General features: G+C 38.3%; 1 protein-coding gene across 2 annotated transcripts in view; it reads left to right on the top strand.

Moving 5' to 3' along the window:
* Positions 1-23,399, top strand: part of tbc1d9b (TBC1 domain family member 9b) — a 31,535-nt gene that overhangs the window by 2,626 nt on the left and 5,510 nt on the right. For both annotated transcript variants that reach the window (XM_079629879.1, XM_079629880.1), the window contains exons 3-19: positions 1,778-1,896; positions 5,237-5,465; positions 8,809-9,067; positions 9,159-9,366; positions 11,706-11,885; positions 13,004-13,156; positions 13,923-14,073; positions 15,028-15,242; positions 16,139-16,256; positions 16,647-16,849; positions 17,721-17,803; positions 18,766-18,895; positions 18,986-19,084; positions 19,170-19,238; positions 20,193-20,433; positions 21,788-21,853; positions 22,829-22,900. In XM_079629879.1, the coding sequence (XP_079486005.1) occupies positions 1,778-1,896; positions 5,237-5,465; positions 8,809-9,067; positions 9,159-9,366; positions 11,706-11,885; positions 13,004-13,156; positions 13,923-14,073; positions 15,028-15,242; positions 16,139-16,256; positions 16,647-16,849; positions 17,721-17,803; positions 18,766-18,895; positions 18,986-19,084; positions 19,170-19,238; positions 20,193-20,433; positions 21,788-21,853; positions 22,829-22,900 (2,595 nt within the window). The remainder of the gene's footprint in view (positions 1-1,777; positions 1,897-5,236; positions 5,466-8,808; positions 9,068-9,158; positions 9,367-11,705; positions 11,886-13,003; positions 13,157-13,922; positions 14,074-15,027; positions 15,243-16,138; positions 16,257-16,646; positions 16,850-17,720; positions 17,804-18,765; positions 18,896-18,985; positions 19,085-19,169; positions 19,239-20,192; positions 20,434-21,787; positions 21,854-22,828; positions 22,901-23,399) is intronic.

Genomic DNA, 23,399 nt, shown 5'->3' with positions numbered 1-23,399 from the left:
AAAACACAGTTTTTGTGTCTGTCCCTTTAAATGCAAATGAGCTGTTGCTCCCTGCACAGGGGGCGGAGCTTCAAGAGCTCGTGTCCTTTTACCTCACACACACACACACACGCACTGAAAATTTCAAAAACGTTTAGCCTTTTATGTTCAAACCGGAGTCAGACAATGATGGAGAGACTCAAGAAGAAGTGACAACATGTAGAAGAACAGGACATTTCTGAATGGTTAGTTGATGAATTTATGCAGCTTTTTACCAACCCTTTAAATTGATATTAGTTTGGTTAGTAGTTTTAGCTGTGGTATTGAAATTAGAATAGAGGATTGTTAGTGGTTTCATGGCTGGTACAAAATATTTATGGCCGGTAAATCTTCTTACATTTTTTTTCAGTCGTGTGTTTTCAGCTTTGCTAGTTCATATCTGTTTTGAAATGTTTAAAATTTCCGATGTTTTGCCGCTATGGGTCTGTCTGGTTTTAACTAATCTTGGATATATTTTACAATGAATATAATTTTAATGACACATTAGATTAATAAAAAAAAAAAAAGAAAGAATAGTAGTTATTTGTCTCTTATTGGCCTGATTAGCCCCATAAAAAATACAAAACAAGCCCTGAAAATTAATTAAACGAACACATATTATACAGACACTTCATGGTTAATTGTATTTGATTATTTGTAGAATGCATTTAATATGTTACTCTTTACAATTGTTTTTTAAATGAAATGCTGAGTTTTTGTTGCATTTACACCGGTTTGACCAGCATGTTTTGCCATATATGCAATGGCAATATTTATGCTATAATATATTTGGAGCATTTCGAATCAGAAATTACATTGCTTTTATATAAAAAAAAAAAAAAAAAACTCAGTTTCTACCTAGTTTAAATCAGTAACCATAAGTAATTAAACTAGCAGTTATTATTAGTAGTTATGTTCTGCACTGTTTGTGCTACAGACATAAATTATAACTAAAAATAAAATTTAAAGTATAATACTTATGTGAGATGCAATGGCCAAATGCAGATGAACAACATAAAAAAAGCTGTGTTATTTTGATATCATTGATATACTATTGTAGTTTTTGTTAATATTTTGAATTAGATTTAATTTTTTTTATATTTTCTGTCATTTAGTAAAAGATTGTTTTTATTTTTATTTTAAATGTCTATATAGTTTTAGATTTTTGTTGTTGTTGTATTTTTAATACTTTAACTTAAGTACTTCAGCAAAAATGAAGATGTTTATTTTTAGTTCATGTTTATTTTATTTCAAGTATTCACATATTTTTTGAATGGTTTTAGTTGACGATGATAACCCTGGACAGGACTGTCTCCATCCACCCGGAGTACTCAAATGATTAATCCATCAAAATGACAAAAATGCACATCCGTTAACTAGTCCTGATTGTGTGTTTGTGTGATCAAGAGCTCTCGGTCTAGATAACAGTTGTTTAGTCATGTGACACATGGGTTAGATAGTCTGGTGAGTTAACAAATGAATCTGTCTGTTGTCCTAAATAGTCACTCTTTTCCTCTACAAGTAGTTGTTTTGCCCAGGGCCATTTTGTGCCGACATCTCAGCGTCGAGAACACTGATTATTAAAATCTGGAGAGTGACTGTGTTGTTGAGTCACACGGCCCACATTAACATTCACCGTATCTCGCGTAAACCTCGCCTGACCTTTACACTGCAGCCCTGAATCTGAGTGACATATTAAAGGCTGTGCCACAGTAAACAGCACTGCTCTGATGGATGCGTGTGTGTGTGTGTGTCGCAGGCTCGTCTCGTAAGGAGATCACTGAACACTGGGAGTGGCTCGAGACAAACCTACTCCAGACTCTGTCCATCTTTGACAATGATGATGACATCACCACCTTCGTCAAGGGAAAAATACAGGTGGGATTCGTTTCATGCGTCAACGTTAAGAAATATATTCTGAGCTGTTGGATTGACAACATTTATTTTCTTCACATATCGTACGGTCAGCTAGATTCTTAAATCTTAAGGTCTAAATGAATACGTGCACTTTTTTGTTTGTTGCTAGTTGCTATTTTTTATTAAAAATAAATTCTATATATTTTTATTCAAATTCATATATACAGTATATATATTTCATTCGTCATTTTCAAACATAAAAAGTGAACAAGGCCATTTTTGTTACTAAAGATTTCTATTTCTTTTGAACTTTCTACTCATCAAAGAATCCTGAAAATTGTTTGTTTTTGTTTTCTGTTTTCAACATTGATAATAATCATAAATGTTTCTTGAGCATCAGATCATCATATTATACTGATTTCTGAAGGATCATGTGACACTGAAGAAGACTGGAGTAATGATGCTGAAAATTTAGCTATAAATTCGTATAGAAAACAGTTATTTTAAAGGTGCTATGTGTAGTTTTTCTACTAAAATGAATCCATTTTGTATTGCCTGTGTGTGAAGGGGGTGTAATCTCACAATAAAATGATCCACTTAGCGGGTTTTGCTATTACCTCTGAAAGCAAGTATTCCTATTTCTATGTGAAGTCTCCGGGTCGGATTTGCCGCGAAATCCCGTGACGTGACTGAGACCTGCATGCGCTCCCGAGCCTCTCGCCTCTCGCCTAGTCTACTGACTTTGCACTCAACAGCGACGACACTGCAACTTTATGACATGCAGGGTTCCTGCGGGGTCTTAAAAAGTCTAAAATTCTGAACTTTAAATTTAAGGCCTTAAAACGTCATTAAAACGGCCAGATTTTAATCCGAGGTCTTAAATTTAATTTAGTCAGGTCTTAAAAAGGTTTTACCCTCATTCATTTCCTGAAATGCTGGCCACAGAAAGCAATGCGGCCGTTTTTTCCAGGCGGAGCGAGATAAAAAAAAAAAAGCTCAACTTTTCAGAATTCTGCAAGCGCACCGCAGGTCGTGTGACAAGAACCAACCAATCCGCTTCACCCTTTCCGTAACAACATTCAAAGCTCAAGCGTTTATCAGTGGTGGAAATCATTAGCTAGCTACTAAAACTTCTTTGTCGTTGTGGAGAGCGCAGTGCATGGTTGCATAGCAACGACAGACACAACGGGAAAATCGGACCAAATCTTACTATTAATATTAAAAGATAAGCTAATGTGCATTATAAATGTCAGTAATTTATATTTTTTTGACACATTAATTCTATAAAAAATGATTTAAAGGCTGAGATACGTGAGGTTTATCTTTTTATAAAACCTTTTTTGTCAAAACTTTATTTGAACTTGTACATGTTAGTAGATTGCATGTTGCAAGACACTCTTTTAAAATCTAGCCATCATTTTTTTATGTTATTATTTTAATGTTTATGTAAACAAAAAGTGCATATTGATGCTAATTTTATTTGTTATTTGCTGGTTAATGCGTCATGTTGGTCTTAAATTTAAATCTTTATGGTCTTAAAATGTCTTAAAAAGGTCTTAAATTTGACTTACTGAAACCTGCAAGAACCCTGGACATGGAGTATGCTAATACTAACAACCAGCACAACAGACTCCAACACAAACTCCACATAATAATAAAAAACAAAAAAAAGCACGCGCACACTCGCTTGCAATCTGACACATCACCGCTACACTGTAAAAAAATATTTTCATGATTTGTTATCACAACTTTTGATCTTTTGTCAAATCAACTTTGATAACTAATGTGTAAAAGTTAAACCAACATTGTTTTTTTACAGTGTAGATGCTGCTGAAAACTACACATAGCCTCTTTAAATTGTAATAATATTTCACAATATTACAATTTTTATTGTATTTTCAGCGTTCCCACGGGTCCTTGACATCCTTGAAAGTTTGTGAATCTGATTTTTTTTTTTTTAAATACAAGGCCCTGGAAAGTATAGGAAAATAAACATGTGTAGATACAGGTCCTTGAAAGTGCTTGAATTTATTTTGTGCAAGAAGTTTTCTGGAAAAAAATCCATATTATTCCCTCGGGTCCGCTAATGTGTTATTCTATGTGTTATAACTATGTGTAACAGTTATTCGTTAGTTTAAAGGGTTAGTTCACCCAAAAATGAAAATAATGTCATTAATGACTCACCCTCATGTCGTTCTAAGCCCGTAAGACCTCCGTTCATCTTCGGAACACAGTTTAAGATATTTTAGATTTAGTCCGAGAGCTTTCTGTCCCTCCATTGAAGCTGTATATACAGTATACTGTCCATGTCCATAAAGGTAATATAAACATCATCACAGTAGTCCATGTGACATCAGTGGGTTAGTTAGAAGTTTTTGAAGCATCGAAAATACTTTTTGGTCCAAAAATAACACAAAATAAGACTTTATTCAGCATTGTATTCTCTCCCGGGTCTGTTGTGAATCTGCGTTCAGGACTCTGCAGTGACGCTGCTGACGTAAGACGCTGATGACGTGTTATCTGGTGCGCCCGAGCTTCGTTTACAGTCTGAGGGAGACGCACGCTATATTCAAGCTATTCTACATTGTTTGCGTGGATATCATTTTTTTTAATGGTGCGTAAATGTGCATGTCGCGGATGAGACACTTTTACAGCGTGCGTTTCCCTCAGTCTATAAATGAAGCTCGGGCGCACCGGATAACACGTCATCAGCGTCTTACGCCATCAGCGTAACTGTGAAGGATTGACAACAGACCCGGGAGAGAATACAATGCTGAATAAAGTCTTATTTTGTGTTATTTTTGGACCAAAAAGTATTTTCGATGCTTCAAAAACTTCTAACTAACCCACTGATGTCACATGGACTACTGTGATGATGTTTATATTACCTTTATGGACATGGACAGTATACTGTATATACAGCTTCAATGGAGGGACAGAAAGCTCTCGGACTAAATCTAAAATATCTTAAACTGTGTTCCGAAGATGAACGGAGGTCTTACGGGCTTAGAACGACATGAGGGTGAGTCATTAATGACATTATTTTGGGTGAACTAACCCTTTAAGTATTTCCAGCGTGAGGTACTTTGTGTTGTACAGTTGCCATGACGTTCACACACGCACGAAACTACTACGATGGCACCTCAACGTTTGCTATTGAACACAACAAACGTGTCCCCACATTAAGCCCTTGAATTTGAGGGTGTTGGACCTGGAAAGTCCTTGAATTTGAAGTTAACAAAGGTGTGGGAACCCTCATTATTGATCAAATAAACGCCACTTTGGTGAGCAGAAGAGACTATCCGAACGCGACACGATTCTTAAAACACACACGTCATCTGAAGCTTGTTCTTCTTTGTAGGGCATCATCGCTGAAGAGAATAAAAGCGGCAAACCTCAGGAAGACGAGGATCCTGGGAAGTTCCGGGAGGCCGAGCTGAAGATGCGGAAGCTGTTCGGGATGCCGGAGGAAGAGAAGCTGGTGAACTATTACCCCTGCAGTTACTGGAAGGGCAGAGTCCCACGGCAGGGCTGGATCTACCTCTCCGTCAACCACCTCTGCTTCTACTCATTCCTGCTGGGAAAAGAGGGTGAGACGAGAGCATACTTCCAAATGTACAGCGAAAGAGAATGCGACCCGAACCAAAACAAACATGATTTTACAGAAGATATACAGGTGAAACTGGAAAAATTTGAATATGGTGCAAAAGTTCATTTATTTCAGTAATTCAACTTAAAAGGTGAAACTAATATATTATTTAGACTCATTACATGCAAAGTGAGATATTTCAAGCCTTATTTGTTATAATTTTGATGATTATGGCTTACAGCTTATGAAAACCTTTTCACAATATTAGTTTCACCCTTTAAAGGTAGGGTATGTGATTTGCAAAACGGCTGGCAGATTTTGAAAATGCACAAATCAAATGGTCCTACCTTCTTTCCTTTGACTCCACCCATTCAAAGAACATGGATGGGGGAGGGGGGGATGGTACGACCGATTGATTGACACACTTACTGTCCAATAATTCTAGGTGGTCTTGGAAATGATTGGCTGGAGTTTTTCGAGTCCTGCCCGTTCCACAGATGATTAAATTGCTTAATTTTTATTTCAGTGCTTCTAACTCAGTAGCTGTAAGTGGGTTAGGAATAGGATTTTAAGTGATTTTGAAAAAATGGCCAAAAAAGAGAATTACATACCCCACCTTTAAGTTGAATTACTGAACTAAAATAAACTTTTGCACGATATTCAAATTTTTCGAGTTTCACCTGTAAAGGTGCATGCACACTACAAGCGACAAAGCGACACGTTACCATTCATTTCAATCGGGAGCGGGCGTTTTCCGGCGACACGCGCGATCGCGGCCGTTGGCGACCTGATGGGGCGTGTCTGGCGACGCGACAAAATTAAGATCTGTTTAACTTTATGCAAATGTAGAGCGACTTTCGGGAGGGACATCCAATAGGAGTGAAGTCAGTGGAGTGCGTGATCATCCGTCACTCTCTGACAGAGGCAAGTTGAACGAGAAGCTAATTTTAGCAGTCAGAAACTGTGCTATAAGTTGTGATATATCTCCGTGTACATACAGTGGTATTCGCAGTACTGACTCAGAGCCTGATTGGTTTCGTGAACACATATAGACCGATATTTGCCCTTTTGTTGCAATTAAATAGCCGCAATGGCAAAAAGCACTCACAGTTTCTCGTTCATCATTAATATTATGCATGTTATACTGATTACATCTATATTTCGAATTTTCCTTCCAAAATGTTTGTTTGTAGTGGCAAGAAAACAGATTTGTTGTCTACATGGAGAAACATCCGTGAATGTCACTCACAAACATTACTAGGCAACCAGTAGTGGGAACACCCACTAGCGACCTCACCGCCAGCCACTGGCGATCTGCAGTGACAAAGTCGCTTGTAGTGTGCACGCACCTTAAATGAGCAGAAAATATGATTTGAGTCGGCATGAAATGGAAGTTGCGCTCTTCTTTTCTTCCCTATTGTGTCGTATATCCGAGTTAAACAAGAACAAATGTGGGCGGGGCTTGATTTTGTCTGGGGAATTGATTGGATGGTTGTGGTTTGCTATTGGTGGATCTCGTGTGAGTGACAGGTTGCCCCGCCCACATCATCAGATATAAAAAGGCTTCACAGTTTCCACAAAATTATTAAGCAGCACAACTGTTTTCAACAACTGTATTTAGTATACCATGAAAAATAAGATTTCATGGTGACTTTCAATCTTTTTATTCTATGCGAAGAAAGAGAGTGTGCAGGGATTCAAGAGGCATTATAGCAGCACACGAGATCTTGCTGTTAGTGGTCATTATACAAAAGTATTCGACCACAGAAATATCACGACTGAACAATCAGACTTCAGTGTTCTGGAGAGTCATTTAGTGATGTCATTTGAGTCTTTTGAACACTTTGTGAAAAGGGCTGATTCATACTGAATTAAATGTGCTTTATTTAGTGTGAAATTGTGTTAGTGCATGCTGCTTTTCTTCTACCATGCTTAAAGGAGTAGTTCACCCAAAAATTTAAATTAGCCCATGATTTACTCACCCTCAAGCCATCCTAGATGTATATGACATTCTTCTTTCAGACGGACACAATCGGAGTTATATTAAAAAAATGTCCTTTATAATGGCAGTGAATGGCTCTTTCTGTTTTGAAGTCCACAAAAGTGCATCTATCCATCATAAAAGTGTATCTATCCATCATAAAAGTGTATCTATCCATCATAAAAGTGTATCTATCCATCATAAAAGTGTATCTATCCATCATAAATGTGTATCTATCCATCATAAATGTGTATCTATCCATCATAAATGTGTATCTATCCATCATAAATGTGTATCTATCCATCATAAATGTGTATCTATCCATCATAAATGTGTATCTATCCATCGTAAAAGTGTATCTATCCATCATAAAGTGCATCCATCCATCATAAAAGTGCATCTATCCATCATAAAAGTGCATCCTTCCATCATAAAGTCCATCTATCCATCATAAAAGTGCATCCTTCCATCATAAAAGTGCATCCTTCCATCATAAAGTCCATCTATCCATCATAAAAGTGCATCCATCCATCATAAAGTGCATCCATCCATCATAAAAGTGCATCCATCCATCATAAAAGTGCATCCTTCCATCATAAAAGTGCATCCTTCCATCATAAAGTCCATCTATCCATCATAAAAGTGCATCCATCATTCATCATAAAAGTGCATCCATCCATCATAAAAAGTGCATCCATCCATCATAAAAGTGCATCCATCCATCATAAAAGTGCATCCATCCATCATAAACGTGCATCCATCCATCATAAAAGTGCGTCCTTCCATTATAAAAGTGCGTCCTTCCATCATAAAGTCCGTCTATCCATCATAAAAGTGCATCTATCCATCATACAAGTGCATCCAACCTTCATAAACGTGCATCAATCTATCATAAAAGTGCATCCATCTATCATAAAGTCCATCTATCATCATAAAAGTGCATCCATCCATCATAAAAGTGCATCTATCATCATAAAAGTGCATCCATCCAATATGGATATTAAAAATGGATATTTTTCTGACACACACATTAACCCCCCTGGAGCACTTTTATGATGGATAGATGCACTTTTATGATGGATAGATGCACTTTTATGATGGATAGATGCACTTTTATGGACTTCAAAACAGAACCAGCCATTCACTGGCATTATAAAGCTTGGAAGAGCCAGGACATTTTTTAACATAACTCAGATTGTATTCATCTGAAAGAAGAAAGTCATATACACTAGGATGGCTTCAGGGTGAGTAAATCATGGGCTAACTTTCATGTTTGGGTGAACTACTCCTTTAATAGAATCAGTTTGTCCTCTCTTGTTTTTGGACATCTTTTCCATCTTCATTCCTGCTCCTCTCACTGCAGTGTCTCTGGTGGTGCAGTGGACGGACGTCACGCAGTTGGACAAGAACGCCACGCTGGTTTTCCCGGAGAGCATCCGGGTGAGCACTCGCGGCACCGAACACTTCTTCTCCATGTTCCTGAACATCAACGAGACCTTCAAACTGATGGAGCAGCTGGCCAACATCGCCATGAGACAGCTACTGGACAACGAGAGCTTCTCCGCCGATCGCTTCCTCCCCAAACCCTGCAAGACCCTGAAAAACGTCTCCGCTCTAAAGAGGTGAGCAAACCGCATGAGATGAGATATGATCTATAAATAACTAGATCTTGGTTTCACTACTTTAAATAGAGCTTGTTCTCGCATGTTTCAGGGACTTGGATGCGCGTGCAAAGAACGAGCGATACAGGACTCTTTTCCGGCTCACGCAGGACGAGCGTCTGGATGGACACACCGACTGTACGCTCTGGACGCCGTTCACTAAGATGCATGTCGTCGGTCAAATGTTTGTTTCTAACAACTACATCTGCTTTGCTAGTAGAGAGGAAGATCTGTGTCAACTTATCATTCCACTGAGAGAGGTACACACACACACACACACACACACACAGTTGCACTACAGCAGGATAGTCTAGGGCAGTGTTCCCCAACCCTGCTCCTGAAGGACCCCCAACACTGCACATCTCCCTAATCAAACACACCTGATTCAACTCATCAGCTCATTAACCCATGTGATAATGTGCAGTGTTGGGGTCCTTCAGGAGCAGGGTTGGGGAACACTGGTCTAGGGTGACCATACATCCTGTTTTTCCCCAGACATGTCCTCTTTTTGGACCTAACAAAAAAATGCGTCCGGCCTGGATTTCTAGATCAACCGAAATGTCCGGCATTCGGCTTTTGCTTTCTACAGTCGACGTTTTTGCATTGCTTTAGGTCCCACCATCTCGCACACGCCACCATAGGTCAAGTCAGGTCAGCGCACACGCCACCATAGGTCAAGTCAGGTCAAGTCAAGTCAAGTCAAGTCAAGTCAAGTCAAGTCAAGTCAAGTCAAGTCAAGTCAAGTCAAGTCAAGTCAAGTCAAGTCAAGTCAAGTCAAGTCATCTTCATTTATACAGCGCTTTTAACAATCTAGATTGTTTCAAAGCTGCTTTACAGGGATAAACGTATAATTTAAGGTAACAGAGATTGTTTTGTCTTTATAGCGGTTCTTGAATAAAGATATTTTCCAGCTAAAGTTAGTTTTGATTGATTCACTTCCGTCGCAACGATCATTAGTTATTAAATTAGAGACCGCTAAGACGACACAGTTCTCTCTACACACACTTTAAACACTCTACACACACTTTAAACACGAACCTGTGAGAAACGCTGATGACGCTCAAGTGTGCATCAAGAATTAATTCTATATTTATGTGCATTTGAGTATATGTGCGCAGGTTTGTACTTCCCTACAAACCAAACCTTAACAAACTACTTGTCTGGCCTTCATTTTTTAGACAGAATTTGATCACTTCGGGGTAGATACGCGAAACCGAAATGATCCCGACAACGCTTTATCTGGTCAGTCGGTCATGTACGTAACGCAAATATTGGTCAAACTGCATCTCAGTCATTACCTCAGCACGCCGAGAGAGACAGAGCAGCGCTTGCTGATCAACAATGGCACATGGCTTCTGAACAGCGTTAAAAAAAAGCCCAAATGTAAATTCACGGATGATTTACAGAGAAAATTCCCGTTTTTTCATTTCGGTTGGGACCCGTGTCAAATAAAGGTGCTAGAAGCCCACATATACAAGAGAACATCAGGAGGATTTAAATAGTTTTTTACTGAATATAGTGTAGTCGATTTAAAAAAAAAATTCTATTAACCTATAGCCATGAAAAGAAACAGTGTCATGTAAAAGGTGTTAAAAACGATTAAAAAAAAAATATATATATATATATATATATATATATTATTCTATTGTTGCCGGCCATACGTTGAATGGAAAGGATGTATTACTTTATGTATTAATAAAGTACATTATACCATGGTCTGGGTGAATACTCGATTCTGATTGGCTGCAGGGTGTCCATTAAAAAGTGATGTAGGACACCTAGTAAAGGAGTTCTAAAACCGTTAGATTTCGATTGTAAAACTAATTAAAATATAAACTAATGTTTTAAAAATGTGTTATTTGGCAAGTGAACATGGTATAAGCGGGTTAATGCCCGACGAGGTGTCCATTGTCAGGTATTAAAGGTTGGGTAGGTAAGAATTGTCTAAATAACTTTTTTTCAAATTGGCTTAAACTGTCTTTATATACCAATACATAATTAAAATGTAAGTACTTTGAAAAAGAGAGTATAAAAATTGAGTGACTATAGTGTATTTAATCTTCAAAAAACACAGCTCATTAATTCCTACCGGGACGAAACAAGTGATTGGCTTGCGCGACTGTCACTCTCCGTCGCCATGACTACCGCCGCTATTACTGGCTCTGCCCACGTGCGCGCAGTCGCGCACCCGTTTTTAGGTGGGAGTGAATGGAATTTATGAGCTGTGTTTATTGAAGATTAAATACACTAGAGTCACTCCGTTTTTTATACTCTCTATTTCAGAGTACTTGCATTTTAATTATGTATTGGTATATAAAGACAGTTTAAACAAATTTGAATAAAAGTTTTTTTTAGACAATTCAGACCTACCCTACCTTTAATGGACTTCGGCGGAGGCAACCGGCCTCCACACGCCTCTCCGTCGTCCATTAATACCTGACAATGGACACCTCGTCGGGCATTAACCCTTACATAACATATTTGCAAGGTTGTGAATGCATTTGTCAAGTATTTTTTGATGCATTTGATGCGTCCTCTTTCCTGAAAACTGAAATACGGTCACCCTAGGACAGTGACTCTCTCATCCTCTCCCTGTTAGGTGACCATAGTGGAAAAAGCAGACAGCAGCAGTGTTCTGCCGAGTCCACTGTCCATCAGCACTAAAAACAAGATGACCTTCCTGTTTGCTAACCTCAAAGACCGTGACTTCCTGGTTCAGCGAATCTCTGACTTCCTGCAGCGCACGCCTGACAGGCCGTGTGGCCTAAATCCTCAATCCGTGAGTCAGAATGTATCATATTTTAACCAGGTTTATATTCACACACATTAAAGGTGATGTAAGGAGTTTGCATAGTATTTAATGTTATATATTGTTCCTTTCAAAAGTTTTAGGTCGTTAGAATTTATTTTTTTATGCTCAACAAGGCTGCATATATGTGACCCTGGATCACAAACCCAGTCTGGAGCCGCACGGGTATATCTGTGGCAATAGCAACTATACATTGTATGGGTCAAAATTATCCATTTTTCTTTTATGCCAAAAATCATGAGGATATTAAGATCATGTTCCATGAAGATATTTAGTAAATGTCCTACCGTAAATATATAAAACATGTATTTTTGTGAGTGAATGCAGCACAATCGTGAACATAAATGCACAACTTTAAAGGAGATTTTCTCAATGTTAAGATTTTTTTACTCCTCAGATTCCAGATTTTCAATAGTTGTGTCTCGACCAAATATTGTCCTATCAAAACAAACCACACATCAATGGAGAGATTATTTATTCAGCTCTCCTATAATGTATACATCTCAATTTCAGAAAATGTACCCATGTGACTGGTTTTGTGATCCAGGGTCACATATATGATTAAAATATGCAGCTAAAATAGCAATATTGTAGAATGTTATTATTAGGTATTAAAATAGCTGTTTTCTATGTGAATATATAGTAAAGTGTCATTTATTCCTGTGATCAAAGCTGAATTTTCAGCATCATTACTCCAGTCTTCAGTGTCACATGATCCTTCAGAAATCAGTAAAATATGATGATTTGATGCTCAAGAAACATTTATGATTATTATCAGTGTTGAGAACATTAGTGATTCTTCATAATTTTGTGGAAACTGTGATACATATTTTTTATGGATTCTTTGATTAAAAATAAAGTTCAGAAGAACAGCATTTATTTGAAATTTTTGTAACATTATAAATGTCAATTTAATGCATCCTTGCTAAAAAAACACCCCGTTTTCTTTAAAAAAAATTAATCTTACTAACCTCAAGCATTTATTTAGTTTTCATGCTTACAGACATTTGCCCCATTGAAGCATTACTCATTTCTACCTCGGTCATGGCTGGTCTGTTGTAAACATATCATGTGACATGCGTCTCCAGGAGAACCCCAGCCCGAGTACGCCCCCGTCTCCTGTGCTGGCGCTCGGAGAGATGCCCCCAAACCAGCACTACAGTCCCAGTCTGCCCACTGCCAAGCAGGGCCTTCTGCAAATCTACCAGCAGGACGTCCCGGAGGAGCTGGGGCCCAAAGTGGTGAGACGCCCCCTCATGTGATCATACTTAAGTCTTTTAAAGTCCACAAAACTACTACGATGGCACCTCAACGTTTGCTATTGGACACAACAAACGTGTCCCCACATTAAGTCCTTGAATTTGAGGGTTTGGGACCTGGAAAGTCCTTGAATTTGAAGTTAACCGAGGTGTGGGAACCCTCATTATTGCAGTTATCATAAAATGTAGGGGTCTGTTATCAAGCCTATCAAGCAAAGCTGCATTTATTTGATCAAAAATACAGTAAAATTACATATTACAATTTAAAATAACTGTTTTTTTAATGTAAATATACAGTAAAATGTCATTTCAGCATCATTACTCCAGTCTTCAGTGTCACATGATCTTTCAGAAATCGCTCTAATATGATGATTTGATGCTCAGGAAACATTTATGATTATTATCAATGTTGAAAACAGTTAATATTTTTGTGGAAACTGTAATACCTGTTTTTCAGGATTCTTATAAGTTCATAAGAACAGCATTTATTTAAAATACATATATTTTGTAACATTATAAAATGCTTGTCACTTGATAAATACTTCCTTGATGAATGTTTTTCTCTCTCAAAAAACAAAGCAAAACTTTTGAACAGATGTGGAAATAGACATAAAATATTGATTTGAGTTAAAATTATTATTTTTAATGTGAGAAGAAAGACAGTTGTGATCTAGCACGGCTGTGTCGGACATCATTTGCCTGGCGTTTCCTTGGTTTTGTTTTGATCTTCGTCTTCATGTTCACCCAGACGAGAGAGAAGATGAAAGAGGAATCGTGGAACATCCATTTCTTTGAGTACGGCCGTGGAGTGTGTATGTACCGCACGTCGAAGACGAGAGAGCTGGTCCTGAACGGGATACCGGAGAGTCTGAGAGGAGAGCTGTGGCTGCTGTTCTCTGGTAATGCATCCTCAGAAACACCAGGTGGCGCCGTTCACCCAGAGGGGTTTAATCATGGCAAATAAAAGCATGTTCTAAATATTAATAAATAATATAATAGTATATAAATAGTCCTAAAATCTCACTGTATAGCACAAATAAAATATGTAAAGTAAGTATATGTATAATTATATATAATGTACACAAGATAAAATATGCATATTCAAAATATGCTATATAAAGATAGAATTATGCAAGGAATGGAATAAGAAAGTAGCCTATGTAAATATTAGTGTAAATAGTGAATTAAGTATTGCAAGTTTAGATTTTAGTTAAAGTTTTAGTTATTTTATTTGCTTTGTAAAAAAAAAAAAAAAAAAACCTATTTTATTTTCTTTTTTCTGTTTTAGTAATTTATGCTTACACTTAAAACGGGTAAAAAAAAATTAAATGTTGACTTGGCAACTATCTGAAAAGATTTTTGCTTTATTTCAAGTAAAGAAAATTAAAATAGTTTTTTTAGTTAACGATAACAACACTGCTATTGCGTTGTAACATGATAACTTTGCTTTTTGATTCAGAATACAATATTGTAATTGTACATTTTTAATCCAATTTGTCAAGAAAGAGATTGTTTGTTCAGGATCATTTGCCACATTTAGAAGATCAAATCGAGCACTTTGCATTATGGGTAACACTATTCAGCTTTGTGTGCGCTTGTTATATCCTGCACATTTTGGCAGTACATCATTAGAGTGTGTGTTTGTATTCTGTGCACAGTTAACACGCTGAGCGAGTGTGTGTGTGTAGTGTAAGTTTAGCCAAAGTGTGTGTTGTGTGTGGACTTCTGCTGCTTGTATGTGACCGTCAAAGATCATGTTTCCACATCAGTGTGAGATATCACACGCTGCTGTCCGTCAGCTGCTGTCATGGAGATGATGTCATGAATCTCATTATGATCCCATGATTTTCCAGGGGCTCAGAACGAGATGAACACACACCCGGGTTACTACGGCAGTTTGATCGAGCAGGCGATGGGTAAATGCACTCTAGCGACGGAGGAGATCGAGAGAGACCTACACCGCTCCATGCCGGAGCATCACGCCTTCCAGAACGAGATGGGCATCGCGGCGCTGAGACGAGTGCTGACGGCCTACGCGTACAGGAACCCCGGCATCGGATACTGCCAGGTACACACACACACACACTCAAACACACTCAAACACACACACTTAAACACACTGACACACACACGCAGGCAGACACGCACGCACCCATACACAAGCACGCACACACACACACGCTCTCACACACACTCTCACATACGCAGACTCATGCACTCACACACCCAGACTCACACACCCAGACTCACACACTCGCGCGCACACACGCAGACTCACACATGCACACAAACTCACACACGTATACTCACTCAAACACACTGACACACACACATGCAGACTCACACGCACGCAGACTCACTCGCAGACACGCACGCACACACACACACGCTCTCACACACGCAGACTCACACACTCACACACCCAGACTCGCACGCACGCACACACACGCGCTCTCACACACGCAGACTCGCACACCCAGACTCGCGCACGCACACACACATGCACACAAACTCACACACGCATACTCACTCGCAGACAAACATGCATGTGCACACGCAGACTCACGCACTCACAAACCCAGACTCACACACACGCAGACTCTCACACATGCAGACTCACACACTCGCCCGCACAAACACTCGCGTTCACTCACTCACTCACTCACTCACTCACTCACTCACTCACTCACTCACTCACTCACTCACTCACTCACTCACTCACTCACTCACTCACTCACTCACTCACTCACTCACACTCACCAAACATTAAGTCCATAAATATGCATTTATTTATTTTACTTATTTATTGTCTTGCAAGTGGATGACAATGTTTTGAAATTTGTGCATGTGAAGTACATTATCAGTGTTTTTCTGAGAATAAATCTCTCTCTCTCTCTCTCTCTCTCTCTCTCTCTCTCTCTCTCTCTCTCTCTCTCTCTCTCTCTCTCTCTCTCTCTCCTCCAGGCGATGAACATTGTAACGTCGGTGTTGTTGTTGTACTGCACTGAGGAGCAGGCGTTCTGGCTGCTCGTGGCTCTGTGTGAGCGGATGCTGCCCGACTATTACAACACTAGAGTTGTCGGTCAGTCACACACATTCAAACGCATGATGACAGCTGTGACGTTTTGCTTGTGTATATGTTTCTCAGCAGTTGGTGTTGTCAAAAGTAAAAACTTGTTTTAAATATACATCAATGCCGCTCTTCGGCTAACACAGATACACACGGAAGTGTTTGAAAGCAGCCGTCTATCAGAGGATCGGTCTGAACGCTCGCGCTCCCATTTTTATACAACACTTTTGTGTGCTCTCAAACGCATTGATCATTGTAGCCAATCACAGACATATCCGATGAGCTCGTGAACACAGTGGCCAATCAGAGGTGTTTATGATTCCGCTGAACAGCGCTTCAGTTTGACAACACTATTGTGTGTGTGTGTTTCTCAGCAGTGTTTGTCATGTTTCCCTGTGTCAGGAGCGCTGGTGGACCAGGGAGTGTTTGAGGAGCTCACTCGCGAGTGTTTGCCGCTGCTGTACGAGCGCATGCAGGAGTTGGGCGTCATCTCCACCATCTCTCTGTCCTGGTTCCTCACTCTCTTCCTGTCCGTCATGCCTTTCGACAGTGCTGTGCTGCTGGTCGACTGCTTCTTCTACGAGGGAATCAAAGTCATTTTCCAGGTATTATATATAAAATATTTATATTTATATATAATATAAATTATGTATAAATATAAATATACATGCAAATATTTTTTGTGACTTTAGCTTATTCCCCGTATCCCCCAGAGTTAGATAAGTCCACACATACCCTTCTCATCTCCTTGCGTACCGTAACTCTGTCTGACGCACCCACCGCTAGCCTAGCTTAGCACAAAGACTGGAGGTAAATGGCTCCAGCTAGCTACTGCTCCCAATAAGTGACAAAATAACGCCAACATTTTCCTATTTACATGTTGTGATGTGTATAGTCACAGCGTGTATAAATAACAAGGTAGCATGAGACGCATCTTCTAACCGTATACACACTGGGAACTATATTCTCAGAAGACGAAGCACTGCTACTTCTGTGGAGTGATTAGCGCAACACTCTCGTCTCCTCACCGCGGGGCGTCTCAGGCGCTGCGAGAAAATCACTCCGCAGAAGTACCAGTGCTTTGCCTTCTGAGAATATAGTTCCCAGTGTGTATACGGTTAGAAGATGTGTCTCATGTGACCTTGATTAATCACGTTTAATCGTTGCCCAGCACCATCAAAGACCAAAGAAATCATTGGAAGATCTAAAGTTTTATTGTTTGCCGAATTCCTCCCCCCCCCCCAATTCCACGGTTAGTTCACCCCAAAATGAAAATGTTGTCATTAATCAATCACTCACTTCTCAAACCCGTGAGTCTTTCGTTCATCTTCTAAACAGAGAGAGCTTTTTGTTCCTTGCTAATCCATATGAATTGAGCGATTTAAACCTTCAGACTGTAGGAGTGTCTTAAAGTAACAATTCCTAAAGAGCGTGACATGTCAATCTGACTAACAGGTGTGTTTGACTGTTGTCCAGGTGTCATTAGCTGTGCTACATGCTAACATGGATCAACTGCTGTCCTGTTCAGATGAAGGAGAGGCCATGACCATTCTGGGCAGGTGTGTGTGTGTGTGTGTGTGTGTGTGTGTGTGTGTGTGTGTGTGTGTGTGTGTGTGTGTGTGTGTGTGTGTGTGTGTGTGTGTGTGTGTGTGTGTGTGTGTGTGTGTGTGTGTGTGTGTGTGTGTGTGTGTGTGTGTGTGTGTGTGTGTGTGTGTGTGTGTGTGTGTGTGTGTGTGTGTGTGTGTGTGTGTGTGTGTGTGTGTGGCGAATACAACACTATATCATTCATTAGTAGGGGCGTAACAATATATCATGTCACAATATATCGCAATGCGACTATGTATCGTGGATAGTGACAATATTTATTGTGTATAGTTCACCCAAAACAAAAATTACTGTGTGGGGAAAAATATTCAAGGTTTCAGAGTTTTAATCCATTAAATTACTATATATAATGTTGAATATAATGTATAATAATGCAATGGGGGAATATTTGTGGGTCCTGATAATGCCAAATGTCTGATGTCACCAGTAAAAAGTGTCCGAGATTATTTTAAATCTAGTCAGTGACAAAGATCAAGCATATTCGTCTAAAATAATTCTGTATTAACATCAAATTTAGCATTTTAATCAACAGTCCATTTTTTGTTAACCTTTTATCATATGTCTCGAAATATCACAATAATTGTATATCTTATCTTGAGTTTAGTATCGAGATATGTATCGAATCGTGACATGAAGGTATCATTGCACCCCTAATCATCATCATTATATGTACAAGGCGAATAAAGAGTGATGGCAGTATTATTTTAATAGTTTTGAGCTTTTAGATGACACTGACATAAAGCATTTAACAACTGTTTTTGATACTCAACTAAAACACTTATGCAAAACTTTAGTTTTTTAATAATTTCTCTAAAGGTTCCATTAAAAAAATATAGATTTGTCTGACTTTTACTGTCTGTGTTTAGTGAATATGTTGTTAATAACGTGTGTGTTGTCATGTTTCTCTGTCCTGTAGATATTTGGATAATGTTGTGAATAAGCAGACAGTTTCTCCGCCCATCCCTCACCTTCATGCTCTGTTGACCAGTGGCAACAACCCTCCTCCTGAGATTGACGCCTTTGAGCTCATTAAAGCGTCCTATGAGGTGAGGGGGCGGGGCTTAGTGCTTCGTTTTCCTGACTAATGACCAATGTGACTCTTTTTAACTGAGTATGTCGTTTTTGTCTAATTGCAGAAGTTTGGGAGCCTGCGTGCCGACGTCATCGAGCAGATGAGGTTCAAGCAGAGGTTAAAGGTCATACAGTCACTAGAAGACACTGCCAAGAGGAGCGTGGTAAGTGTGTGTGCGTCGAGAGGACATATTTCACAATCTTAGACACTTCCACATGTGATCCTGTATGTGTGTATGTGATGTTCAGGTGAGAGCTATCATGACAGATTCTGCGTTCACTATTGAGGAGTTGGAAGAACTCTACGTTTTGTTTAAGGTAAGATAAGAAAACTATGCATTTATTTATTTTATTTTAATTATTATTAAGTAATGCATGATTAATTGCTTAATTTATATAGACAATATTTTTATACAGAGATATGTTGTGTATTAAAAAGAATTATGACCCGAGTGTAATTTTAGAGTCTTTGTCTTGTATTTATCTTAATCAAATGTCTTATATTGTTTTTTTGTTTATTATATTATGTTATTCAGTTTGTTCTTGCCATTAAGATAGACTTGCTGCTGACATAGTATTTATAAAAAATTTTTTAACGCCAATTACATTTATTTTTAATACAGAGTGTAACTTAAGGCTGGGCAACGATTAATCGCATCCAAAATAAAAGTTTGTGTTTACATAATATATGTGTGTGTACTGTGTATAATAATTTTTTTATATATAATATTTATATATAATATAAATTATGTATAAATACAGGTGAAACTCAAAAAATGAGAATATGGTGCAAAAGTTCATTTATTTCAGTAATTCAACTTAAAAGGTGAAGCTAATATATTATATAGACTCATTACATGCAAAGTGAGATATTTCAAGCCTTTATTTGTTATAATTTTGATGATTATGAAAACCTTTTCACAATATTCTCATTTTGATTTTGGGGTTTTCATAAGCTGTGAGCCATAATCATCAAAATCATAACAAATAAAGGCTTGAAATATCTCACTTTGCATGTAATGAGTCTATATAATATATTAGTTTCACCTTTATATATTTAATATAATAAAAATATTATAATATTTTAATATTTCTTAAATATATACATGCATATGTGTGTATTTATATATGCAAAATAATTATACACAGTACACACACATATATTATGTAAACACAAACTTTTATTTTGGATGCGATTAATTGTTGTCCATCCCTAAACGTGTGTGTGTGTGTGCGCGTGTGTTTGTGTGTGTGTGTGCGTGTGTGTGGCAGGCGAAGCACATCATGAGCTGTTACTGGGGTTCGAGCAGCACAGCCGCGGAGCGTCACGACCCCAGTCTGCCGTATCTGGAGCAGTATCGCATCGACTGCGGGCAGTTCGTTCAGCTCTTCTCCGCTCTGGCACCCTGGAGCTGTGGCCTTCACACACACACACTCTCCAGCCGACTCTTCCGCCTGCTTGACCAAAACAAGGACACTCTCATCAACTTTAAAGAGTTCGTCACCGGACTCAGTGAGTACATGCTTTCACTCCAGAGCTTTTAGAGTCAGAGTTTGATTAAAGTCGGCATGAAACTGAAGTTACACTAGTGTTTTCTTCTCTAATGTGTCGTATATCGCGTGAAACCCTTCTGGAACAAGGACGAATGTGGGCGGGGCTTGATTTTGTCCAGGGGAATTGATTGGACGGTTGTGGTTTGCTATTGGCTGATCTCATGTGAGTGACAGGTTCACATCATAGTGTAGAGCGAGTGAGACAGCGCTGCGTTAACGTTACCTCACAAGTTTCATTTGTCTAATAAACTGACCTGTGAGTATTAATTCAGCACTTGCGGGTAGTTCGGTATAGAATGAAATCCATATTCCATATTCCTTTATATCCGCGGGACTCGCGTTGCATGTGGCGCTGGTATAGGCTAAGTCTCTCATTAACAATCGCGCCCTGCTTCACACCACAGTCCTGTTAAAAACATGAATATATTCACTCATCCATAAAAGACCCATCAACTTGACGACAAGATCCATAACTCCGCTTAATTCTTTGCGTCATAAATATGATACGCCTTTGTTATTGTAAGAGGTTAGCGACCCCTGGCGGCAAAAAAATCCTACATATTGTACCTTTAAGTGATATATGATAGCATTTATGATTGAAACATCAATACCGGTAGCTAAAAAAGTATTAGAGTTGATGAGTTTGATTTATTTTTATGTGTCCGTCTCAGTGAATTGATTCAAACTCTTGATTCGGAGATTTGTTTGCAGCATAACATCACAGAACCGTTCACGAGTTCAAAAATGTTTAATGTTTTTGAAGGAAGTCTGCATTTCTTTGACCAAAAATACAGTAAAAACAATAATGTTGTGAAATATTATTACAATTTAAAATGTCTGGTTTCTATTTGAAAGGGATGCACCGATGTTTCGGCTAACAAAAAATGTCAGCTATTTTTGGTTTCAGGCTTATTTTTATCAGGATTATTTGATGAATAAAGTTAATAAGAACATCATTTATTTGAAAGAGTCTTTTGTAACATTTATACATACCAACCCCAAACTTTTAAACAATATTGTATATAATGTTTTGGTAAATGTAAGTATTGCTTTTATTGTTAAATTGGTGCATGTAAATGAAAATGATTAAATATTGTTCTCTTCATATAATAACAAACAGTGAAAGTTTTAGTTCCCATTAAACATTTTGAATCTACTTTGCAACAGTTTGGTTGCATATTAGCAATATATTTATAGAAAATAGAAGGTCAAATACCTGTATGTTAAGTAATTAGTCAACAACAACTTAAATCCAAGACAGAACTCGTGTATCTGAGCTTGTCACCAGTTTTGGCCTTGTGTTTCTCTCTCAGGTGGGATGTATCATGGAGATATGACGGAAAAACTCAAACTTCTCTACAAACTGCACCTGCCTCCTGGTACGTTCAGTCACATGACACTTTTACTAGACAGGCCACAGAAAGAGTGTGACCGTGTAAGCAAAAAGAGAAACACGACAAACAGTGTTAGTGTTTTTATAAGTGTGTCGTACAGAGGAACTGTGTGTGAGTGACACCAGTGAACATTACAGCAAACATCAGCACAGCGTGAGGAAACCAGATCGATGCTATCAGCAAACACTCTTTGTGTGTGTGTGTGTGTGTTTTAGGCTAATTAAAGTGAGAAAGCAAGCACATATGTTTTGGAGAGATTTTAAGAAAAGATAAGATGGTTTGTGAAGCGGGTGTGTCTGTAACATGCTGATCTCTCTCTCTCTCTCTCTGTCTCTCTATATCTCTCTCTCTATCTATATCTCTCTCTCTATCTATATCTCTCTCTCTATCTGTCTCTCTCTCTCCTCTCTCTCGCTCTCGCTCTCTCTCTCTCTCTCCTCTCTCTCTCTCTCTCTCTCTCTCTCTCTCTCTCTCTCTCTCTCTCTTTTTCTGTGGGAGTTTTTATCTCTCTCTCTCTCTCTCTCTTTTTCTGTGGGAGTTTTTATTTGTGGTTTTAAATATGTTAGGAGACACCGTTTTCGGTGTCAACTTTTGAATTTTTTGCTAGGCCAAGCAAAAATGGCAATTTATAAAACCAGGAAACATAAAATTGAACGAGATACAAGTTATAATTTGGAGGCAGTGTTTTTTAATTCAGTGAAATCTAGAATTTTAATTGATTTTCGATATTTTAAAGCCATGAATGATCTTGTGTCTTTTGACCAGATCTGGTGCAATAAGGGGGCTTTGTGTGAGATTATTGATGACAACCTGCTTTTTACATCCCTCCTAGGATAATTTTGTTTTGTCTGTTCTGATTTTATTTTAACAGTGTGTTAATTGACTGGACAATGTTGTACTTTTTGTAATAAATGGATTTTGAAATTCAATTCAATTCTTTCTCTCTCTCTCTCTCTGAAGCGTTGTGTCCAGAGGAAGCAGAGTCGGCGCTGGAGGCCACACAGTTCTTCACTGACGACGACACACCACAGGGTACAAACACTGACACACACTTACTCTAACGTTAAAGAAATGCTCAAGTTCAATACAAGTCAAGCTCCACATAATGAGATATTTACAGATATTTAAAAAAAGCAGAAATCGTGGTTCAAGTAATGGGTTTAAATAGAATATCATGGAATATAAGAATCTCCATGAAATCGTAATGCATGCTATTGGTTTTATTGTGAACAATTAATCTGTGCATTAATATATATATATATGTATGTGTGTATAAAATATATACATTAATTTTATATAAACATAGTGTGTATGTTATGTATATATACACACACACACACACACAGACTGTATGTTTATATAAAATGAATGTATATTATAAAATATATTAAATAAATGGGTCAGATTAATTATTATTACATATTATCTACCTGTCTGTTGTTCTATCGTTCTGTCTGTCACCCATCCGTCATCTATCTATCTATCTGTCCGTTCAAAACAATTATGTACATTTTTATTGCATGACTTCCAG

The sequence above is a fragment of the Phoxinus phoxinus genome (genome assembly GCF_949152265.1).
Source record: "Phoxinus phoxinus genome assembly, chromosome: 12".
Taxonomy (NCBI): Eukaryota; Metazoa; Chordata; class Actinopteri; order Cypriniformes; family Leuciscidae; genus Phoxinus; species Phoxinus phoxinus.
The sequence above is the reverse complement of the archived record's forward strand: the minus strand, read 5'-3'. Positions and strand labels throughout refer to the sequence as shown.